At 42.4% G+C, this 22,415-nt stretch overlaps 1 protein-coding gene across 2 annotated transcripts in view; it reads left to right on the top strand.

Moving 5' to 3' along the window:
- The window catches only part of RAPGEF4 (Rap guanine nucleotide exchange factor 4), a 322,973-nt gene that overhangs the window by 51,441 nt on the left and 249,117 nt on the right, over positions 1–22,415 (top strand). For both annotated transcript variants that reach the window (XM_032292934.1, XM_032292936.1), the window contains exons 2-3: positions 7,217–7,359; positions 10,135–10,223. In XM_032292934.1, coding sequence (XP_032148825.1) covers positions 7,217–7,359; positions 10,135–10,223 — 232 coding nt within the window. The remainder of the gene's footprint in view (positions 1–7,216; positions 7,360–10,134; positions 10,224–22,415) is intronic.

The following is a 22,415-nucleotide window of genomic DNA, read 5'->3' as shown; positions in this document are numbered from 1 at the left end:
TTCCTTCCTTCCTTCCTTCCTTCCTTCCTTCCTTCCTTCTTTTCTTCCTCCCTCCCTCTCTTGCTCTCCCTCCCCTCCCCTCCCCTCCCCTTCGTTCCCTCTTCCGGCTTCACTCTCACCCAGGCTGGAGTGCAGTGGCGTGATCATGGCTTGGAGCAGCCTCAACCTCCTGGGCTCAAGCAATCCTCCTGTCTCAGCCTTCTGAGTAGCTGAGACCACAGGCATGCACCAACATGATTGGCTAATTTTTAAATTTTTTGTAGAAATGTAGTTTTGCCCTATTCTCTGGGGCAGTCTTGAACTCCTGGGCTCCAGCAGTCCTCGTATCTTGGCCTCCCAAAATGCTGGAATTACAGGTGTGATCCACTGTGCCCTGCCTAACAAAGTACTTTAGGTGGCTTATAACAACAGGAATTTATTTCTTATAGTTCTAGAAGCTAGGAAGTCCAAGATCAAGGTGCTGGTAGATTTGGTGTCTGGTGAGGGCTGCTCTCTGACTCATAGGCAGCACCTTTTTCTGTATCTTCACATGACAAAATGGAGAGCCAGTCTCTGGGGTCTCTTTTATAATGGCACTAATCCCATTCATGAGGACTCTGCCCTTATGATCTAATCGCCTCTCAAAGGCTCCACCCCCTAATGCCATCACTTTAAGGGTTAGGATTTTAACATATAAATTTGGGGGATGTAGGACACAAACATTAAGACCATAGCCGAAGGTCTCTCCAAGAAAAAATTTACATGCATGAAACATGAACTAATAAACAATGGGATTAGATGCCAAAAAGAAATGTTATCAATTGGATTTCAGAGAAGAGAAAACATTGTCAGGAAAAGCTCCAAAAAGGGAGTGAAATCTAAGCTGGGCCATAAGGAAATTAGTCAGTGTGAGAAAATAACTTTATGTTGGTTTTCTATTGCTGTGTAACAAATTATGATAAACTTAGCTGCTTAAAAAAGCATACATGTATTATCTGTCTGTGATCATGTGGCAGGAGGCTAGGTACAGCTTGTCTGGATCCTCTGTTCAGGGTTTTAAAGGCTGAAATCAAGGTGCTCCTGGCCAAGCAAGGTGGCTCAACCCTGTAATTGCAGCATTTGGGGAGGCTGAGGCAGAAAGTTTGATTGAGCCCAGGAGTTCAAGACCACCCTGGGCAACATGGCGACACCCTGTCTCTATCAGAAAAGAAAAACAAAAAAAAATTGAAGAGCATGGTGATGTACACCTGTAGTCTCACCTACTTGGGATGCTGAGGTGGAAGGATCACTTGAACCCAGGGGGCCGAGGCTTCAGTGAGCCATAATCACACCACTGCAATCCAGCCTGGGTGACAGAGTGAGTAACAGGTGCTTTTTTCTGGAGCTCGGTAACCTCACATCATTTTTGGCAGAATTCAGTTTCTTGCAATGGTAGGCCTGAGGTCCTTGTTTTCTTGCTGGCTGTCAGTCAGCAACTGCCCACATTTCTTGCCACGTGGCCCTCCAGAGGCCCTCAGGCAACCAGGGCGGCTTTCTTCTTCAAGGCCAGCAAAAGAAACTCTCACTCCTTCCATCCTTGTTTAGAGGTCTCACTTGATTAGGTCAGGCCCACCCAGGAAAACCTCACTTTTGACGAACAGAGTCAACTAATTACAAAGTCAACTAATTATGGCCCTAATTAATCTGCAAAGTCTCTTCTCCTTTGCCATACACCATAACATAATCATGGGCGTGCTTTCTCTTCATTTTGCCGTATTCTATTGGCTAAAAGCAAATTGCAGCTCCCATCCAGCCTCAAAAGGATTATACAAGGCGTGGGTCATAGGGGGGCACTTTATAATCCTGCATTCCACAGTGCCTTTGTTTACAAATGATTCTTTTCAAATTTTTATCTTATTTTGTTAAGAACACTTACTATGAGATCTATGCTCTGAGCCATTTTTAAATGTATGATATATTTTTGTTGGGCATAAATACAGTGTTGTACAGCAGATCTCTAGAGCTTGTTCGACTTTCTTAACTGAAACTCTAGGTTAGCTGATTAATAACTCCCCATTTCCCTTTCACTCCAGTCACTGGTAGCCATCATTCCACTTTTTTATTCTATGAATTTGACTATTTTAGAAACCTCGTATAAGTGGAAACGTGGTGTTTGAGATTGGTTTATTTCACATAGCAGAATTCTTCAAGGTTCATGCATGTTGTCAAGATTGCAGAATGTCCTTCATTTTCAAGGGTAAATAATACTCCATTTCATTTATATATATGTTATTTTTTTATCCATTTATCTGTTGATGGACATTTAGGTTGTTTCCATATCTTGGCTGCTGTGAATAATGCTGAAATGGACATGGAAGTGTGAGTATCTTTTCAAGAACCTTGATTTCAATTCTTTTGGATAAATACCCAGAAGTGGGATTGCTGGATCAATGGTAGTTCTATTTCTAATTTTTTAAGGAACCTCTAAACTGTTTTTCATAGCAGCCACGCCATTTTTGATTCTGACCAACAGTGTACAAAGGTTCCGGTTTCCTTACATCCTCACCAACATTTTGTGTTTTTTTTGGGTAATAGCCATCTTGACAGATGTAAGGTAAAATCTCATTATGGCTTTGATTTGCATTTCCCTGATGATTAGTGACAGTGAGCACCTTTTCATACACCTGTTGGCTATTTGCATGTCTTCTTTGGAGAAATGCCTACTCAAGTCCTTTGCCTATTTTTAAATTAGGATATTAATTTTTTTAAAATACCAAGTTGTAGGAGTTGTAAATGATTCTTTTGTTGTTGTTTGAACATGTTTTAAAAGTGTAAGTTTTTTTAAAAAAGTCATTTTTAAAAAGAGCTCTGGATATTAGATGCCAGGCTAAGGCAAATAACTTGTCTGTACTTGGAGCTTTTGCTTAGGGGACCAGCTGTTCATCGTTATGAAGGGAGAAGAAAGGAACCCAGAGTGAGCTATAATTAGAGAAAGCACATCATCATTTTGATATGCTGCAAGAACTTCCTAACTTCCTCTTGGCTGCTGATCTTGACTGTCTCCCATCTGCCTCTAGTCACAGTGAAGGTGATCTTTCCAAAATGCATATCCAATCGTGCCACTACCCTGCTTAAAATACTTCTGCTAATTATTAGACAGAACCCTCCTAGGACAGTACTGCCATGCTGTTCAGATTCATGTCTCAACCCGTGCTTTGTGCTTCACATGCCCTTTATCAAGCTCAATGAGAGAGTAGCTGTTAAGAATTAAAGGGGATGGATTTGAGAGACATTCCCAGGTAAAATTACGGGAATGTGGTGAGGGAGAGTGTCTTGGTCTGTTTTGTGCTGCTATGACAGGAGACTGGGTAATTTGAAAAGAACAGAAATTTATTTCTCCCAGTTCTGGGGGCTGGGAAGTCCAGTATGAAGCTGCCAGCATCTGGTGAGAATCTTCTTGCTGTGTCCTCACATGGTGGAAGGTGGAAAGGGGTGAGCCCATTCCTGCAAGCCTGTTTTTTAATAGCAGCGTTAGTCCACTCATTAATCTACAAATACTGCATGAAGGCAGAGCCCTCATGACCTAAGCACTTTTCATTAAACCCCACCTCCCAACGTTTTTGCACTGGTGATTAGATTTCCGATCCATAGCAGAGGCAGTAGGCTCACCTCCACGCCATTTAGACCATAGCAGAGGGTGAGGCTATTCCATGCATTAGAAGTAAGGAGGGCAGGTGCAGTAGCAGATGTGGGAGAGAAGATAAGTTCGGTTTGAAGTCGCTGTAGAACATTACATGCAATGACTTTTTGCATGGGTGGCCCTCTTTTGGGCATTGTAGGATCTATAAAGGAAGTGCCAGATATGACCTCAGAGAGATGAGAAAACATGTTGCATTAGGAAATTAGAGATTCACAAAAGGATTGTCACTGGTGGTAGATTCTAGAGGTCAAATAGTAAAGGTGTCTGTTAATAGCTGAATGAAATTTTCCCCACTCCATGAAGTACCCAATAAAATTAATGATAGATAGAAGGTTGCTTTTCATTGTTTCTGAGGCTTAAATATTAAACAAGAATGATATTATTAGGGCCTAATTTGGGGGTACACAAAAATATCAGGAGAAGAGATTTCATTCTCCTCTCAGTTATCTCAAATTAATTATCTTTCCGAGTGTCTTTGTCATTTAACAATCTGGTTATGAAGCTTGAAGTTCTGTGCTTGTTTTGGACTGTATAGAAGTATATACATTTTCCTTGTACTGTTTTCTAGTGAGTGTCAGGCTAAAAATCTTTTTAGCTGCGCTAGTCTGCCCTTCTAATGTGGGAGACGCTCTGGTGAGAATAAACAAAAAGGGATGCTCTTTCCTTCTTTGTGGAAGATGGATTCTAATCCCTGTTTATCTCTTTTCCTATGTAACTAAGCAGAATCTGCCATATACACGTCCAGTCAGTTTCTAGCTCACCTAGTCCTTACGCTTCCTCCCGCAGTCACTTGCATGCTGCCATTGCTTTGGGCCTGCAGCTGCTGCCAGTGCTTCTATGGCAGCAACCCGACTCCCTGCTGGCACCAGCACCAGCTCTGCCTCCCAGAAAATGTGCTGTACTGACTGGAATCCCCCACTAGGGGCGCCTCTGCCAACTGCTGCTGTCCTCACTGTCCCCTCAGACACACAGACTGATTGAAAGTTGTCTGCACCCTGTCCATAGCACCTTATTAATCGCTGAAGTCCTTGTCTCTGTTCCAAAGCCCCCTAACTTTGAGGACATAGCTTCGGGCTAGAAGTTTAGAAACCCCTTCCAAAGGGGTAACAGGAGGAAGAGGCGCTGATACTGATGTGTTGTGTCTTCCCAAGTCAAGCCTGCACATCTCTCAATGCTTTCAGCCCCACTGTCATCTCAAAGACTGGGCACACTCAGATTTCCCTTCCTCTTCCCCAGGAAGCAGAATCCAAACCCTTCCAGTAGGGGTTTGTTGGGAGGCCAGGGAGGTTGTGGGCATATTCTTTGAATCTAGTTTTCTTGGGCCTAAAAGTGTGACATGGTGAAAACTGAGCAAGATGAAGAGCCTGTAAACTAAGCTCAGAAAAGCCTAGACCTGAGGTCTCCTGCTTAGTGACAGATCATCTACTCCTGTCCTCTGAAAATGTTCATCTCTCATGATGGGATCTGTCTTCTGACAATGTCCCAAGTCCCTTGAACTCTGGCCTGGCTAGTCTTGACTTCTGTATTAGTCTGGGTGATGCTGGCTGATGCTGTGATAACGTTCCCGCCTCCATCCCAATAGCTTCATACAGTGGAGGTTTATTTGCCACTTACAGAGAATCTTTTGTGGGTTGTACATTCTTCTCCATCTTGTGGCTATAGCATGTAAAATACATGCCTCCTGTCTTAGTTTCCTAGGGCCACCAAACAAGGTACCAATAACTGAATGGTTTAAAACAATAAACACTTTTTTCTCTCAGGGTTCTGACGGCTGGAAGTCCAGAATCAAGATGTCTTCTCTCAAGGCTGTAGGGAAGAATCCTTCTTAACCCTTTCTAGCTTTTGAAGGTTGCCAGCAATCTTCGGCATTCCTTGCTGGTAGATGCATCACTCCAGTCTCTGTTGCCGGCTCCATGTGGCTGTCTTCCCTCTGTCTCTCTGTCCAAGTTCCCTCTTTTTCTAAGGGTGCTAGTCATTGGATTGGGGCCAACCATAATCCAGTGTGACCCCATCTTAATTTGATTGCATCTACAAGACCCTATTTCCAAAGAAGATTACATGCACAGGTGCTGAGAATCAGGTCCCTGATATATCTTTTGAGGAGACGCATTCAACCTATAACACCCTTCAAAGCTGTTCCTGAAGAAGAGAGAGGTGAAAGAGAGGCCCCCAGCTCTTATCAGCCTCACCTCAGAAGAGATATAGCTAGTTTTGTTCGCAGTCCAGCCCCAACATCACTACAAGGGAGATTAGTACATTCAGGGGAGCACATGGGTATTTGGTGAATACTGTACTACGTGTCTCCATCACATCCTCACCCAATTCATTTCCTCTGGTCCCAGAATGCTCTGGGGCACACATGATAGTTTCTATATAACGTGAAATATCTATCAAGGAATAGCAGTAGGTTTTTGCAAAGTGCATCAAAGGAACAGACTTGGAAAACTGCTCAAAGAAAATAGTAGTTACATAGTTTGTAAAACTGTCGTATTTTTGTTTGGTTCTTTGATTTATCTTAATTCAGAGGTTACCAAATGGTAGTCAGCGGGTTGGATCTATTCCATAGATTCACGTGTGTGTGTGTGTGTGGCCTACACAATGTTCAAGAAATGTGAACAGACTGGGCATGGTGGCTCATGCCTGTAATCCTAGCACTTTGGGAGGCTGAGGCAGGAGGGTTGCTTGGGCCCAGGAGTTTGAGACCAGCCTGGGCAACGTGACGAAACCCTGTCAGTACAAAAAATTAGCTGGACATGGAGGAGTGTGCCTGTAGTCCCAGCTACTTGGGAGGCTGAAGTGGCAGGATCACTTAAGCCCTGGAGGTCGAGGCTGCAGTGATCCAAGATCGCGTCACTGCACTTCAGCCTGGGTGACAAAGTAAGACCCTGTCAAAAAAAAAAAAGTGTGAAAAAACACCTAGATTAACTTTGAACAATTGAAGTATTTGACAACATCTAGCCTCACATTTACACAGAAAACTAATAAGAAGGAAAATAGCCAAGTAAGAGTTGCTCCCTGCAGACAATCTTGTGTTTGCAGTTTACCCTGATGCCCACCATTGCCTAGAGAATCACCAGCACTGAGGCTGTCGTTTCTCATTTGTCTTTGTGCTTTCACTGTTGTTTTCTTAGAGTAGAGATTTTTTCCCCTTATATCTTGTTCTTTCTGCTCACTTCCTTTACCTCATTGGCCCCTGCAGACATTTGTGTTTGTGACTTCAATTTTTAGTAAAATCTGCATTTTCATGTATCTTGTTCCCTCAGGTGTTTCCAAGGGATTAAGCATTATACCCGAGTATCACCTTGAACTTAGCACTCTGGGGTTGACTTCTGCTGTAGCCATCTGCAATAGTAGTGATTTAAGGCAAATAGTTGATAAAGCTCCGGAAATGTCTCTATCAGCCCAGAAATACCTATAAGGGGTGGATAAGTATTTGCAATGAAATATTCACAATTGGAATATTTGTGTAAATTTGAATATGATTAAAATGAGGCCTGTTAACTCACTTTGAGGTAAATCTTTACTGATATAGCTTTGGTGCCTTTTCTCCCTGTACAGACCATTGGAGCGATCCAGCGAAGATGTGGATATAATCTTCACTCGACTGAAAGAAGTTAAAGCTTTTGAGAAATTTCACCCAAATCTCCTTCATCAGATTTGCTTGTGTGGTTATTATGAGAATCTGGAAAAGGGAATAACATGTAAGAAATACAACTCCAGTCGTATATTTCCATGTATGGTTTATGCTCATTTGTGGTTACTTTATGGGGATCAATAGCAAATGGAGTATTCATGTGCCAAATATTTAAGCTTCAACCAAAGGTATTGAGTTGACATTTCCCTCTAGTCTGTTTATTCAGTTCCACATAGGCATTTCCCTAACTCCTTTGTTCACAGAACATAAATGGTTCTTCCAGGGCAACCGGCTTTCTAGATGGAGCTAGAAGGATGTAATGATTCACACATTTAGCTGTATCCTTAGAAATCCAAATAACTGCATCCTCTAATCCAAGAAATGTGTGGCCAATAGGATATAAAACTAAAAGTTCTCTTTACTAGTGCTGATAGTAATGTTTTGAATTAATGTCAGTAATATCATCTATTCCAGGTGTGAATAAGGGGCAGGGAGATAGAGTAACAGCTGGATTTTTTTTTTAAAGTATTTTTTTCCATTAAAGAAGTAATAGTTCTTCTGTTGGAACACTTTATGCTGCACTAACAGAAAACTCCCTTTCAACTGATTTGAATATTCAATGACTCATACAAGAAGAAAAATAAAATCAATTACTCATATAGAAGAAGTCCTGAGGTAGAATGACTTTGGGGTTTGGTAGTGAAGTGACTCAGTGAAATTATGAAGGATTCAGGTCCTTGCTGTCTTTTTTGTTTTTGTATGCATTCTGAGGTGTTGAGGTGTTGGCTTTTGTCCTCAGACTTGTCCTAAATTGTTCTGACAGCTACAGCTGTTGGATGGATTGTGTACTGATACAAAAACATCCTGCCGAAGGACTATTTCTTTTTGGATCTCTGTTTCAGAAGTCCCCCCACAGACTTCTTGTATTGATTCATTGGCCAGAAATGCATCACATGCCTAAGTCTAAACCAATCACTGGCAAAAATAATGGGATCACTAGGACTGATTTAGACCAATCATGATTGCCCTAGGGGAGCTAACTCCTAGCCGTGTGGATGGTGGTGGAAACTTGTCTAAAACCGGGGTTCTGTTAGACAAGAGGGCATGAGTGGTTCTGGGTGGGAAAGCAACAGGATGAGTCACAACATTATTGTAGAAAATTTAGAAAGTCAACAAAATAAAAATCACCTACAATTTCTACCATTAACATTTTATATATATTCTTCAAAATGTTCTCCTACGTGTACACATACAAACATAGTTACATAGGTTTTTTTTTCTTTCTTTCTTTCTTTCTTTTTTTGAGATGAGGTCTTGCTCTGTCATCTAGGCTGGAGCACACTGGTGCAATTATGGCTCACTACAACCTTCAACTCCTGGGCACAAGCCATTTGCCCACCTCAGCCTCCTGAGTAGCTAGGACTACAGGTGTATCCCGCCATGCCCAGTGACTTTCTTTAATTTTGGTAAAGACCAGGTCTTGCTATGTTGCCCAGGCTGGTCTTGAACTCCTGGTATCAAGCAATCCTCTCGTCTTGGCTTCCCAAAATGTTGGGATCATAAGCGTGAGCCACTGCACCCAGTTCATAGTTACGTTTCTGTTAAGAAAAAACTCGTCCATACGTATCATTTTCAACCATTTTTTTAAACTGACATCAGAAACTTTATTCTTTTGGCAATAAGACTATTTTATGTTTTTATAAGCCATTTTCAAAATGAATTTCCTAAGATATGTAACATGAATTTGATTGACAAATAATAATGTCTTTTGGGGCCAAGAAGTTCATGAAAGGCAAAATCCTAACTCTAGAATGAATCACTTCCAAAGATTTGGAGCAGCAGAGTTACTGGAGAGACCAGCTACAAACTCATTAACCCCATGTTAAGCTTGTCATTGCACTTGATAGGATGTCGTTGTTGGTCTTTGCCTTTCCACAGCATGTACTAGTCAGGAAGTTCAGAGCAGCTTGTCATCATTAATTATGGTTCCCAGAAGCCTGCTCTTCTCCAGTGAGCACTAGCCTTGCCAGGACTCTGTTGTCCCACAAGCTGCTAGGTAATTTTTTCATTGAGTTACTTGACCTCTGACTTTAACCGTGAAAAAAATGTTAAAATATCAAATCACTCCATGTATTGTAGTTATTTAGCTAGGATATTTAAAAGGACAGGTCGTTTGCATGAGATTTTTGAACCAGTTTTTTGGAATCACTTTTCCATACCTCGTTCTTAATATGATATGGGAACTATGGTTCTATCTAAATTTCTAAATATTTTCTCTCTGAGATGACACACTTAGAGAGCAAAATCAGGTTCAAAAATTTCTGATGAAGATCATTTCCAAATGCCTAAAAGCAGTGAATTTATAAAAAGAGTAAGAAAATGGACAATGATAATATAGTAGTTAGAATTTTTGAACAAAGCAGATTTTGGTTTTTTAAATCAATCATTGGTCGCCTTAAAAGGAGAAAACACGTGGCTTTTGAGATAGTCTTGGCAAGTATCAGTCAATTCTTCTTAAATTCAAAGGATCTTTTTTTTTTTTTTTAAATTCAAAGGATCTTATAACATTTTAAGCTATTATCTTTATTACGGCTCTGTAAGTACGGTACCATACTCTTTAACAGAGTTCCATTTCATAGAATATTGAATAAATAGGATATAGCTTTGTTGACAGATGAGGTAAAGAAATACTTGTCATGTTCTTGTGGGAAACAGATAGGGGAAGGATGGTAAGCTCAGTTAGGTCCAAGACATGCTTGTACCAATGAAAAACTATCAGATCATACAGCAAAACCAAGTTGTATTTGTTATATTTATATCACTGTTTGTTTGTTTTTTCCAGTATTTCGCCAGGGTGATATTGGAACAAACTGGTATGCTGTCCTGGCAGGGTCTTTGGATGTTAAAGTATCTGAGACCAGCAGTCACCAGGTAATATGCTCTATTTTTTTGAAAGTAGAATTTATTATTATTTTTTAAAAGACATATTATCCCTACGTCTTTCATGCCATCAGAATTACGTTTTCAAGTCCATTTCCTCTTTCCCACAGTAAGGGGTTCTGCAGTGTTTGTTGGATTCCTTTATTAAGTTACTCAACAAACATCTACTGAATGTCTTCCTTGATTTGAGTATGATGCCCGGTGTAAAAACATGAAATGCGAGAACACATTGCCTACCTTCTAGGAGCTTCAGTCTATTTGGAAATGCAAGCAATTGCAATGTGACATAAATTGCTGCAGTACAGGGTGAAATGTGAGTGAAGGGGAAGGAGAAGAAGTCTCCTTATACTTCCTCTTGGACCCATCTCTATCTTTGTATCTTGAATTTTCTTTGTCCTAGAAGTGGTCTCCTCACTGGCCTTGTAGGAGGTCTGGTGATGCAGGGGAAATGTGATTGATGTAGTCCCTCTAAAATCTCTATTTCTCTGCCTTGTCTTTTCAAATGTGGAAGGCTAATAATATTATTTTCCTTCTAGATTACAACACTGGCTTTATTTTCATTCGTCACCTCCAAGGGGTTTAGCATCCTAATAGATGAAACTCATTCTTTTTTCTGTTCACAAAATTTATGACTATTTAAAAAAAGAAAGAAAAAATATATGAATATTTAAAGTTGAACCCAGGGTTTTCGTGGGTTCATGCAACTTCCCTGTCTCCCTGCCTTTTGTTATTCTTTCAAATTACCCCATGCCCTTCCTCTCTGCATATCTCTGACCTGTGGTTGCTGTCCTGGTGGGGACTCTCTGGTCCTTTTGGCTCTGAGCTGCTCCTGGTACTTCCCTTCCCCAGGTTTCACCTTCATAGATGTGCCCTGGGGACAGGGTCTACAGCAGAGTCATTCTACTTGGTTCCTCCTGCAGCTTGAGTGGGTCCTGAATGAGTGATGATGGAGAGAGTGGAAAGGCTGAAAAGAGAAAGGTGACAAAAGAGAGGAAAGGGAAACAAGATGAGAATTGAGGAGAAAAAAAAAGAATAGGAAAACTTGGGAAGGAGAGAGAAGGAGAATCAGAAGAGTCAGAGCAGATATGCCTAAGGGGATGATAAGTAACACCAGCTCTTATGTGCTGACACACCAGATGCGAAAGCTGGCCTGAGATTCTGATGGTATTAAAACAGTAACTGGCCAGGGATTTCAGGAATATTGTCCTTGACCAGTTGTCTCTCACCATGGCATCCTAGCAGGGTTATTAGCTACAGATTTAACAATTTTAACTAAACTTTTAATTTTAGATTTACTTGTAGTTTTGACCTCAAAACCAATGCAGAGAACTTTCCTGAGCTGGGCTCAGTCTTCTTTTAGTTGTTAGGAATTATTAGTTTTATACCAAAGCCGGCTTACTGCGTCCTTTATGTATTTCATCCCACAGTGTTCAACCAGAGTTTTCTGGATGGGTTTGTGTCACTAAGATAAAAGGAAGAGAAAGCTCATTGACCCCTACACCTTCTAGCCCTGCAGAGTACAGCCTGAGATAAAAAAGCCTTCAGCCAGTTCTGAGGGCAGGACATGGTCCATCTACATGGAAGAAAGATAATGGCCAAGATGGCAGGCCCCCCCATCCATGCCAAGATGCTTGCAAGGGAGAAACAAAACTGCCATCTCTACCCATGCTGGCCTTGTGATGGGCTCTGGTCTCTGCCCACTAGCAATGTGGTAAATCAGGGGGATTGTTTAACATGGCAGAGTAGTGCCCCATGCAAGTCAGGGTTCTTCAGAGAAATGGAAGTGCTAAGAGATAGAGATGGAGAGAAAGACAGGGAGATTTATTTTTAGGAATTGGCTCACATGATTGTGAGGGCTGGCAGGTCGGAAGTCTAGAGCTGGCAGGCTGGAGACTCAGGTAAGAGTTGTTGCAATCTTGAGTGTGAAGGCTGGAAACTCAGGCAGAGTTTCTGCATTGCAGTCTGGAAGGAGGATTTCTTCTTTGGGAAACCTCAAGGTAAACCTGTTTGCTCTTAGGCCTTCAGGTGAGTAGATGAGGCACACTCACATCATGGAGGATGGTCTACTTTAAGGTCTACTGATTGTAAACGTTAATCACATCTAAAAAATATCTTAACAACAACGTTTAGATTAGTATTTGACCAAACCACTGGCCATCATTGTCTAGCCAAGTTGACACATAAAATTAACCTTAATGGACCCCAGTGAGGAGGGAAATGGGGTTGGGTGATGGGCCATGGGTGAGGAGCCAGGAGAGACCTGGAATTCCTACCCCTAGAGACCAGAAACGATCATTGCTAAGTGCCTTCCTTTTGTGGCTCGTGCGAGGAGACATTAGCTAAACTAATCTTTAGGCATGTGTGTCCTGTTTTTATCAAAGACTTGAAAACAAGGCTGAGTGACATAGGTGCAGCTTTCCCAGGGCCACCTACATGTACGTGGGCAAGCTGAGATTTGAGTTCAGGTCTGATGTCCTCCAAATTGCATGTTCTTCTGCTGGGCACACACGTGAACAGAGGTGTGAGGAGGATGACAAAAGTGAGAGAAAAAAAGTTACAAGAAACTAAGAGAAAACTGAGGAAAGAGAAAAGAGGTGATGGTACAGAGTTAAGTCTTTCAGGGAGAACAGGGCAAAGTTTCTTGCCAGCCTGCTCCTTGCTGCCCTGCACGTCTGCCTTCTCAACTGATTGTCAGAGGGATGTAGTGACAAATTCTCGAACTTAGCCCTGGGTTTCAGCCCCTCAGTGGGTATGGGCCAGGATGGCAGGAGAAGAGCAGGAATGGCTGCTGGCAATGGGTGGCCTACGACAGGGGGCTCTGTGGCTAGCGTGTCACAAGTGTTTTCCCACCGGCACGCACCACACCTCTCTCCCATTAGTGCTGTGGTTTGTCTCATTTTAGAGGATATTCAGCAGCTGGTCCAAGGTCACACAGCTCCTGGGTGTCTGGGCCAGTTCTTTGTGATTCTGGGGCTCAATGCTTGCCCATCATGGTTGTACAGGTGCCGCCCAGAAGGACTGGAAGGGGAAGGAATAGAGGTGGGAGCTGAGCCAGCTATCGAGGAAGAAGGAATACAGGGAGAAGTCTTCTCTTGCAGCTCCTCTAATTCTTGCCTGGGTGTCTGATGCAGCACTCAGCCACACAGCCCTACCCTCTAAGCCCACTGCCCAGGTGCCGTTGGGGGCATTCCACCTCCCACCTTCTCTTAGATTTGGCGATGCACAGTGAAAGGGGTGTGGCCCTCCCTCCAAAGGGCGTTGGGATTAGAGGGTGGGGTAGATAAGTGTATGTAATAGGGAGGGAAAGTGAGGTACACTGTATATAAGATGGAGGCAAAATATTTAGAACTGATGTTGATGGATGTGGAGGTGTAGAGAGAAAGGGAGGCTCCTGACTTGGGTGGAGAGGTGGACGGTGATGCCACTAATAGAAATGGGAATACGTGAGGGAGACCACCTTTCCCAGATTCAGCAATAGTATTTTATACTATACATTTATTAGGTAGTTATATTAGTCTGTTTTCATGCTGCTGGGAAAGACATACCTGAGACTGGGCAATTTACAAAAGAGATAAGTTTATTGGACTTAAAGGTCCACATGGCTGGAGAGACCTCACAATCATAGCAGAAGGCAAGGATGAGCAAGTCACATCTCACATGGATGGCGGCGGCAAAGAGAGCTTGTGCAGGGAAACTTTCAGTTTCAAAACCACCAGATCTTGTGAGACTCATTCACTATCAGAGAACAGTGCAGGAAAAACCCATCCCCATAATTCAATTACCTCCCACCAGGTTTCTCCCATGACACATGGGAACTATGGGAGTTACAATTCAAGATGAGATTTGGGTGGTGACACAGCCAAACCATATCATTCTGCTCCTGGCCACTACCAAATCTCATGTGCTCACATTTCAAAACCAATCATGCCTTCCCAACAGTCCCCCTAAGTCTTAATTCATTTCAGCATTAACTCAAAGTCTACAGTCCAACATCTCATCTGAGACAAGGCAAGTCCCTTCTGCCTATGAGCATGTAAAATTAAAAGCAAGTTAGTTACTTCCTACATATAATGGGGGTACAGGCATTGGTTAAATACAGCCATTCCAAATGGAAGAAATTGGCCAAACCAAAGGCTACAGGCCCCATGCAAATCCGAAATCTAGCAGGACAGTCAAATCTTAAAGCTCCAAAATGATCTCTTTTGATTCCATGTCTCACATTCACGTCATCCTGATGCAAGAGGTGGGTTTCCATGGTCTTGGGTAGCTTGTGGCTTTGCAGGGTATAGCCTTCCTTCTGGTTGCTTTCCCAGGCTGGCATTGAGTGTCTGTGGCTTTTCCAGGTGCACGGTGCAAGCTGTTGGTGAATCTACCATTCTGGGGTCTGGAGGACAATGGCTCTCTTTTCACAGCACCACTAGGTGGTGCCCCAGTAGGGACTCTCTGTGGGGGCTCCAACTCCACATTTGCCTTCTGCACTGTTCTAGCAGAGGTTCTCCATGACAGCCCTGCCCCTGCAGCAAACTTCTACCTGGACACCCAGGTGTTTCTGTACATCCTCTGAAATGTAGGCAGAGGTTTCTAAACCTCAATTCTTGACGTCTGTGCCCCTGCAGGTTCAGCACCACATGGAAGCTGCCAAGGCTTGGGGCTTGCACCCTCTGAAGCCACAGCTTAAGCTGTACCTTGGCCCCTTTTAGTCATGGCTAGAGTGGCTAGGATGCAGGACACCAAATTCCTAGGCTGCACACAGCACCAGGACCCTGGGCCTGGCCCATGAAACCATTTTTTCTTCCCCTAGGCATCTAGGCCTGTGATGCGAGGGGCTGTCAAAGAGACCTCTGACATGCCCTGGAGACATTGGCTTGAATTTATCCTCAGAAAATGGGATTGTCCTTTCTATTGCATTGTCTGTCTGCAAATTTTACAAACTTTTATGCTCTGCTTCCCTTGTAAAACTGAACGCCTTTAACAGTACCCAAGTCATCTCTTGAATACTTTGTTTCTTAGAAATTTCTTCCACCAGATACCCTAAATCATCTCTCTCAAGTTCAAAGTTCCACAGATCTCTAGGGCAGGGGCAAAATGCTGTTAGTGTCTTTGCTGAAACATCACAAGAGTTACCTTTGCTTCAGCTCCTAAGAAGTTCCTCATCTCCATCTAAGACCACCTCAGCCTGGATTTGTCCATATCATTATCAGCACTTTGGTCAAAGCCATTCAATAAGTCTGTCTTTTTCCACACTTTCCTGTCTTTTTCTCAGCCCTCCAAACTCTTCCAACCTCTGCCTGTTACCCAGCTCCAAAGTCGCTTCCACATTTTCAGGTATCTTTTAAGCAGCACCCATTCCACTGGTATCAGTGAACTCTGTTAGTTCATTTTCATGCTGCTGATAAAGACATACCTGAGACTGGGCAATTTACAAAAGAAAGAGATTTACTGGACCTACAGTTCCTCATGAATGGGGAAGCCCCACAATCATGGCAGAAGGCAAGAAGGAGCAAGTCACATCTTATGTGGATGGCAGCAGACAGAGAGAACTTGTGCAGGGAAACTCCCATTTTTAAAATCATCATATCTCATGAGACTCATTTACTATCATGAGGACGGTGCAGGATGCATTCCACTCCTCCCATAATTCAATTTCCTTCCACAGTTCTTCCCATAACATGTGGAAATTGTGGGAGTTACAATTCAAGATGAGATTTGGGTGGGTTCACAGCCAAACTGTATCAGTATGGATGATTTGATGAATTTTTTTCTGAAAAAAAAAAAAAAATCAACTTCATTCTTTTATATGGTGGTAGAAAGATATATCTGTATATAAATTTCAATAATACATATGGTGTAATTATTCTATTTGACTCATAAATTCATTGCCTTCCTGTTTCAAGTTAATGTTACTTTTTCTACCTTCTTGTCATTCCCTTATAGTTTTTGCTGACTAGATTAAAAAACACATTCTTCTTTTGTGTGATTGGTTTAGCAGATTCTCCCTGAATTTTTTGGATGCTGGGTTGAGGGTCCTACTTATTTTTCATCAGTGATATCCCCAGAGCATGTGGTAGTAACTGTTCATTTACAGAGCACTTCAGGAACTTTCTTTGGTTTGAGCCTACCCTGTTTGGGAAACAGCTGTGCTGTTTCTTGCTCAGTGCCTGATGCCTGAGTGGCTGCTCAGGATGATGCAGTGGTGATCCTGGGAACGGGGAGTACCTGTGGTCTCCTGAGCCCATCCAGCGTTCCGCCCCTGCTCTCCTATGCTTTAGGCAGCATGTGCAGCCATTCCCTGGGGAATCTGCAAAGCCCACAAGGCACCTGCTCCCAAGGGCACCTGCTCCCAAGCTCTTCCAATGTTCTTAGCAGAGTGAAGAGGGGTGACAAGGATCCTTTTTTGCTCCCGGATCACTGAAGCCTAAAATTATAACAAAAAAGTCATGATTCTACATTTTGGAGAAGTATTAAACTACAGACATTCCAACGAGTACTGATATACTCTTCAGACATTCTCCTGGGAGGGGAGGATGGAGAAAAAAGCCATCGGATTGCGGGACTGAGATGGCTCATCTCCCAGTGTCCCCCGGGTCAGCCCACCCAGCCACTGTAGAAACAGAAGTAGGCTGGTGGGGGAGGTGTGAGCTGCAGGGGGCCTTACCCCATGCGTCTTCTCTGTGCTCAGGAAGTATCGGATAGTGCCATGGATTCCTGCTGAGCGTGGGAACCCACTCCTTTCCCCTCTCACAGTCAGGCACTTTCCAGGCAGGCCCCAGAGCCACATGCTACTTCTCCTCTCTGTTTTCCTCTCGGCCAAGTTTCCCTCATTCAAGACTTCAAGAGACTGGAGGGGAGACAATAGTGCCTGGATGGGAGGGATGGTGGGCTCTGCCTTTGGGAGACCCTCCCTTAGGAGCTGGGGCTGCATTGCTTTTGTTTCTTTTGTTACTGCCTTGAAAACACATTTGTCCTAAGAATTGTAGAAAATGCATAGATTATTCTGTCCCTATTACTTTCCGGAAATTTTAGAGGCTGACAAATCCTTGCAATTATCTCTATAATTTTTTTGTTGTTGTTGAGATGGGGTTTCACTCTTGTTGCGTAGGCTTGGGTACAATGGCACAATCTCGGCTCACTGCAAACTCCACCTCCCAGGTTCAAGTGAGACTCCTGCCTCAGCCCCTGAGTAGCTGGAATTACAGGCGCCCACCACCACACCTGGCTAATTTTTGTATTTTTAGTAGAGACGGGGTTTTGCCATGTTGGCCAGGCTGGTCTCGAACTCCTGACCTTAGATGATCCTCCCACCTCGGCCTCCCAAAGTGTTGGGATTACAGGCATGAGCCATGGCACCCAGCTCTATAAATTATTTTATTCTGCTACTCCATAAAAATGAAACCTACTTCAGGAACACTCCTACTGCTATATGTAATTGTCAGAGACATCTCTCCCAGCTTCTCAGACACCCTTCCTACCTTGGCCATTCTTCATCTTAACTCAAGAAAAAGAGCACCCAGAAGGGGACCTGCCCATAGACCACTTCACCCTCCTAAGGTGTCCCAACCTGGCTGACATGTTCACATAGATTTCCACTGGCGGCATCCACTTGGCTTCTATCAAGGAGTAATCCTCCCAATCCCCAATAATATCTTCAGTGTCTTACCTGAGCCTAACCAGGGCACATCCACCTCCAGATCCCTACCACTGAACTCGACTGCACAAGACCCTGTCCTGTCTTGGTAACTATGTAACGTAAGTGGACTAAAAGTTAGACAGTTTACATTTCCACTAGAGTAAATAATACTATGGGTATATTTTTTTCTCAGTAATATTTTCATTGATTTCGGGTTAGAGGTGAACACTGGGAAAGGTTATGAGCAATAAATAACAGGCCGAAAAACAATAAATAGGGTTATAAATCTCAGTGCATCAGATATTATCCAGCTCTGTGTGTGTGTGTGTGTGTGTGTGTGTGTGTGTGTGTGTTTACTTGAGAGACAGAAAGAAAGAAGGTCCTGTTTTTCTCTGCAGATTTTATAAATGAGGTGCTTTTTTGGCATAGCAAGTATCAAAATCCTAGAAATAGGTAAGATTTTAAATTAATCTTTACACTCCAAAAAGTAAAAAGACTTTTCCAGTCATAAGGAAGAAGAACTTCTGATGGCTGCTGACATAATAAAGTTTATATTGCAAGATAGGAAATAGAATCGTTTATTAATTCTTTAAAACTTTTACATCTGTCACAGATGCTTATTTCAAGCATTAGTATTTACCTAATTCAGGCCTCCTTTGAAATCCTGTAGCCACTTAATTGGCTGTGGGTATGCACAGTTAGATTACCTGTAAATTGGGGATAATAGCTCTTATCTTAAGTGAGCCGATGTGTATGTAAAGCACTTAGTACAAAGCCTGGGATAGAGCCAGAGGGTCTGTGCTTTTTGAGATTACCATTCCAAGGAAAGTTGATTGAAATGACTGCAATGCTGTTGTTTTATCACAAGAGGGCAGTGCTAGAATATAAAAGGCAGGAAATGCACTTGGGATTTGAAACAGCAAGAAGTTTAACAATATTGTTCAGCCATTTCATGGATCGGAGAATCCGGGCTGCACCTGGCCTTGGTCATCACTTAATTTCATCTCTTCATCTGTCATTGTGACATTATCTGGCACATTTTAGCTCAATTTCAGAAAAAAAAATCTCATACGGATTTTCTCCTTAAAGTAAAATAATATGCTTTTATTTGCCTTCTCTTTTTTCCCTCTACAGTAACAAAGATGTTTTCAAGCATTGCATTTTTGTTTATAAAATTTGAAGAACATGTGTGTTTCACTGTTATGTGGATCTCTCTACGTCTGTCTGTCTTTCTCCTGTTGCCTCTCTGATTCTTCTATTCACTCATTTCACTCCGTTATTTTCAGAGAACACTGCCACCACTGGAAACATTTTTCTGAGCACATTTACCGAGCCCATAAAATGTGAAAGGCGCCAAGTCCACAGCAGTTGTTTGTAATCTCTCCTACTTGTCTGTGCTCAGGTCAGGCTATTTATTAGGAGCTGATTGGGAGTTTATTGAGCATCCTGCATCCTGCATCTAGTTTTGTTGCCATGTAATTCTTTGTTTGGGTGGGTGGATGCAAAACTGCGCCACAATGCTGGACAGACTGGCTCTCTGGTGAATGGGGCTGGGCTCCCTGATTCAGTTACCAGAATGCTAATGCTAGTCCATTCTCATCAAACCTTCCTGCTGCCGGCCTGTCTGATTTTGGAAAGCTATGTTGAACGTGCTGATTCCAGGGAAGTGTTCTAAAAGTTGCAGACCTTGTCTTTGCTGTTTGTTAGAAAACACTTTTGCCTGAGAAGTATTTTGCCCTCTTGCTTTGGCAGTAAATGCTTCTGACAGCACACAATCTAACATCTTGACAAATTAAGAGACTGGGTTCCATTTATTATTTAAGATGACTTGGAGCACTTAGCAAATTCCAGCACTTAATTCAAGTTCATGAAATAATCCCAGGTGCTGTCAAACTTAATGGCAATTATTGTCTATAAATAAAAATTTTATTGGCTATAAAATAAAAATTATAAAATATTTGCCTTGTAAGAATTTATGTTCACACCTGTGAATAGCCACTGCAGTCCAGCCTGGGCAACATAGCAAGACTTCGTCTCTGAGAAAGAAAAAATTATGTTTCTGTCTCCACATTTAAAGGACCAAATTTTTTTCCTTGGTGTTAACTCAATATATGTCCAAAACAATAAATTTGCCATGAGACAATGAACTCTTCTTGAGCCACGAATGTGCAAGTAAAACATTCATAAGAAGATGAGCCGATAGCCCTTAAAGTTACAGGACCATTTTTAGAAAATCTTAATGTCCTTACCACAGGAAATTCTTATGTTTAATTGATTGTAGCTATTTTAAATTCCATCAGAATACCTGTAACCTGTGTAAGTTAGATTTCAGCTGATGCTTATAGACATTATTTATTTGTAAGGCACAAGTGCCTTAGCTTGGATACCAGTCTTAGTTATCAGTGACACATAACCATTGTCTTTCTTAACACCATTCCCATTTCCATAGTGTTTCCTGTGTTTATAAGGAAACAAATAAAATGCCTCATATGAGAATGCCTGCTTTAAGAAAACCCAGTGTACCATAACTCAGACATACAAAGCAGATAAATTAAGGGGTGATTAGTTGCAATACAAAAGGATTCTTTGATTTACAGCAGGGTTTGTCAGAAGGGCTCCTTTGAATACCAGCTCCCCCAGAGAGCTGAAGTGTTTTGTAGATCATTCAGTCCACTTGACATCCAGTCTAGGGGACAGAGAAACTTGGAATTTAAATGTTGAAAGCCATCATTAGTTGAAGATTAACAAAATGAATATAGAGATTCTCTATTATTTAAATAACAGAAAAAAATGCTTTGCTTTTTAGAAATATGGATAACCTATACATGTATGTGACTGAGTTAGAAATAATAATTTCCTTATTTATGGAACACCTATTATGTACCAGAAACTATACAGCACTTATATGGACTGTGTATATTACTTTATTTTGATTGAATACTGCTAATGATCTTATAAGAAAGATTGTGCCTATTTTACAAATAAGGATACTGAGGCTCTGGGGAGCATTTTCCCCAAAGCCCACAGGTTGGTCATTGGTAGAGATAAGTTTTGAAGTTAGTCTACCAAGGCCCGTGGCTTTTCCACGGTGCTGCTTCCAGGGATTTTCCCTGCTGAGCATTGAGTGTTCTGATTGCGGGTAGCCTCCATGTGGGAGTCCTTTGCCTGACACCCTGCCTTCCCACAGGATGGCTTCATCAACATCTTTATTAACTTACCTAATGCCAGCTTTTATGAATGAAGTTAACTGGATCCTGCATATCCCACTGAAAACACTGTGTCAAGACAGTGCTCACGACTTCATCTGGTGCCTGGCTGGATAAAAAAGGAGAGCCTGGAATCTGGGGGGCATCCATGATGGAGGTGGAAAATGTCTCAAGGGCATGTTCAGGCAGTGCTGGGCAGCAGGGGCAGAGGAAGCAGGAAGGTGGCATGACACAGTCCCCAGGTTAGTGTGGGGAGGGGCCAAAGGCTGATCTAGCCAGGGGTAGCATGCTGAGGCTTAGCACACTGGTGGGAGGGAGTCAAAAGCAGGCCCAGTGGTGAAGGTGGGCAGTGGGCAGGCTTCCTAAGAGGTCTGGCCACAGAAGGACTGCCAGATAGGAACTGGGACCCAGGAAGGGCTGTCAGGACAGGATACTGTCACTTTGAGAAAAATTGGGGTACCCAGCAGGTTATCAAGGCAGAGACTCTGCAAGACAGAAACTCAGTTTCTCCAACCAGTATCTGAACTTAGTTATTAGAACTGGGGCCCAGGATCAGAGTGGGAAAAGCAGAAATACCGATTTTATTTTATTTTATTTGTTTTAGGGACAAAGTATTGCTGTGTCTCCCAGGCTGGAGTGCAATAGTATGACCATAGCTCACCATAACTTTGAGCTCCTAGAATTAAGGGATCCTCCTGCCTCACCCTCCTGAGTAGCTGAGACCACAGGCAAATGCCACCATGCCTGACTATTTATTTTTAATTTTTTACAGATGGGGTTTTATATTTTCCTAATGATTTGGACTTATTTGGTATTCAATAAATACAAAGATTGGCTGACTGAAATAAGAATCAATGCGAATTAAATTGGTACCTTAACTGACTTTCCAACTGAACCTTGGTCAAGAGGTACTTATACTTCCTAGGACAATCTAAGAGGTATGTGGGTAGATCAATAGACTGACTAGTTTCTAGTCTCAGCTCTTACACTTACTAGCCATCATCTTGGGCAAGTCACTGAATACTTTGAGCCTGATTTTGCTCAACCTATAAAACAGCCATAGTACTACTGATATTGCTGGATTGTGTTAATAAGAGTGTCTACAATTTATTAAGCATTTGTTTTGAATCAGGCACTATGTAAAGCATTATCTCATTCACCTGTTGTGAGGAATCAACGAGGCATCGTAGTTGAGACACCTGGCCAGCGCGTGGCCCAGTTCCTGCTCACACACATGCAGACCAACATGCACACTGCTGCACAATGGGACTAAGGGTGAGTGGATAATTAAGTAAGGAGGACTGTGTTTTAGAAGGAGGAAAAGGAGTGATCCAGTGGACTGAGAGATGA

Source organism: Sapajus apella, unplaced genomic scaffold, assembly GCF_009761245.1.
Source record: "Sapajus apella isolate SASKATOON/1434 unplaced genomic scaffold, GSC_monkey_1.0 scaffold28, whole genome shotgun sequence".
NCBI lineage: Eukaryota > Metazoa > Chordata > Mammalia > Primates > Cebidae > Sapajus > Sapajus apella.
This window is presented reverse-complemented; position numbering and strand designations above follow the sequence as displayed.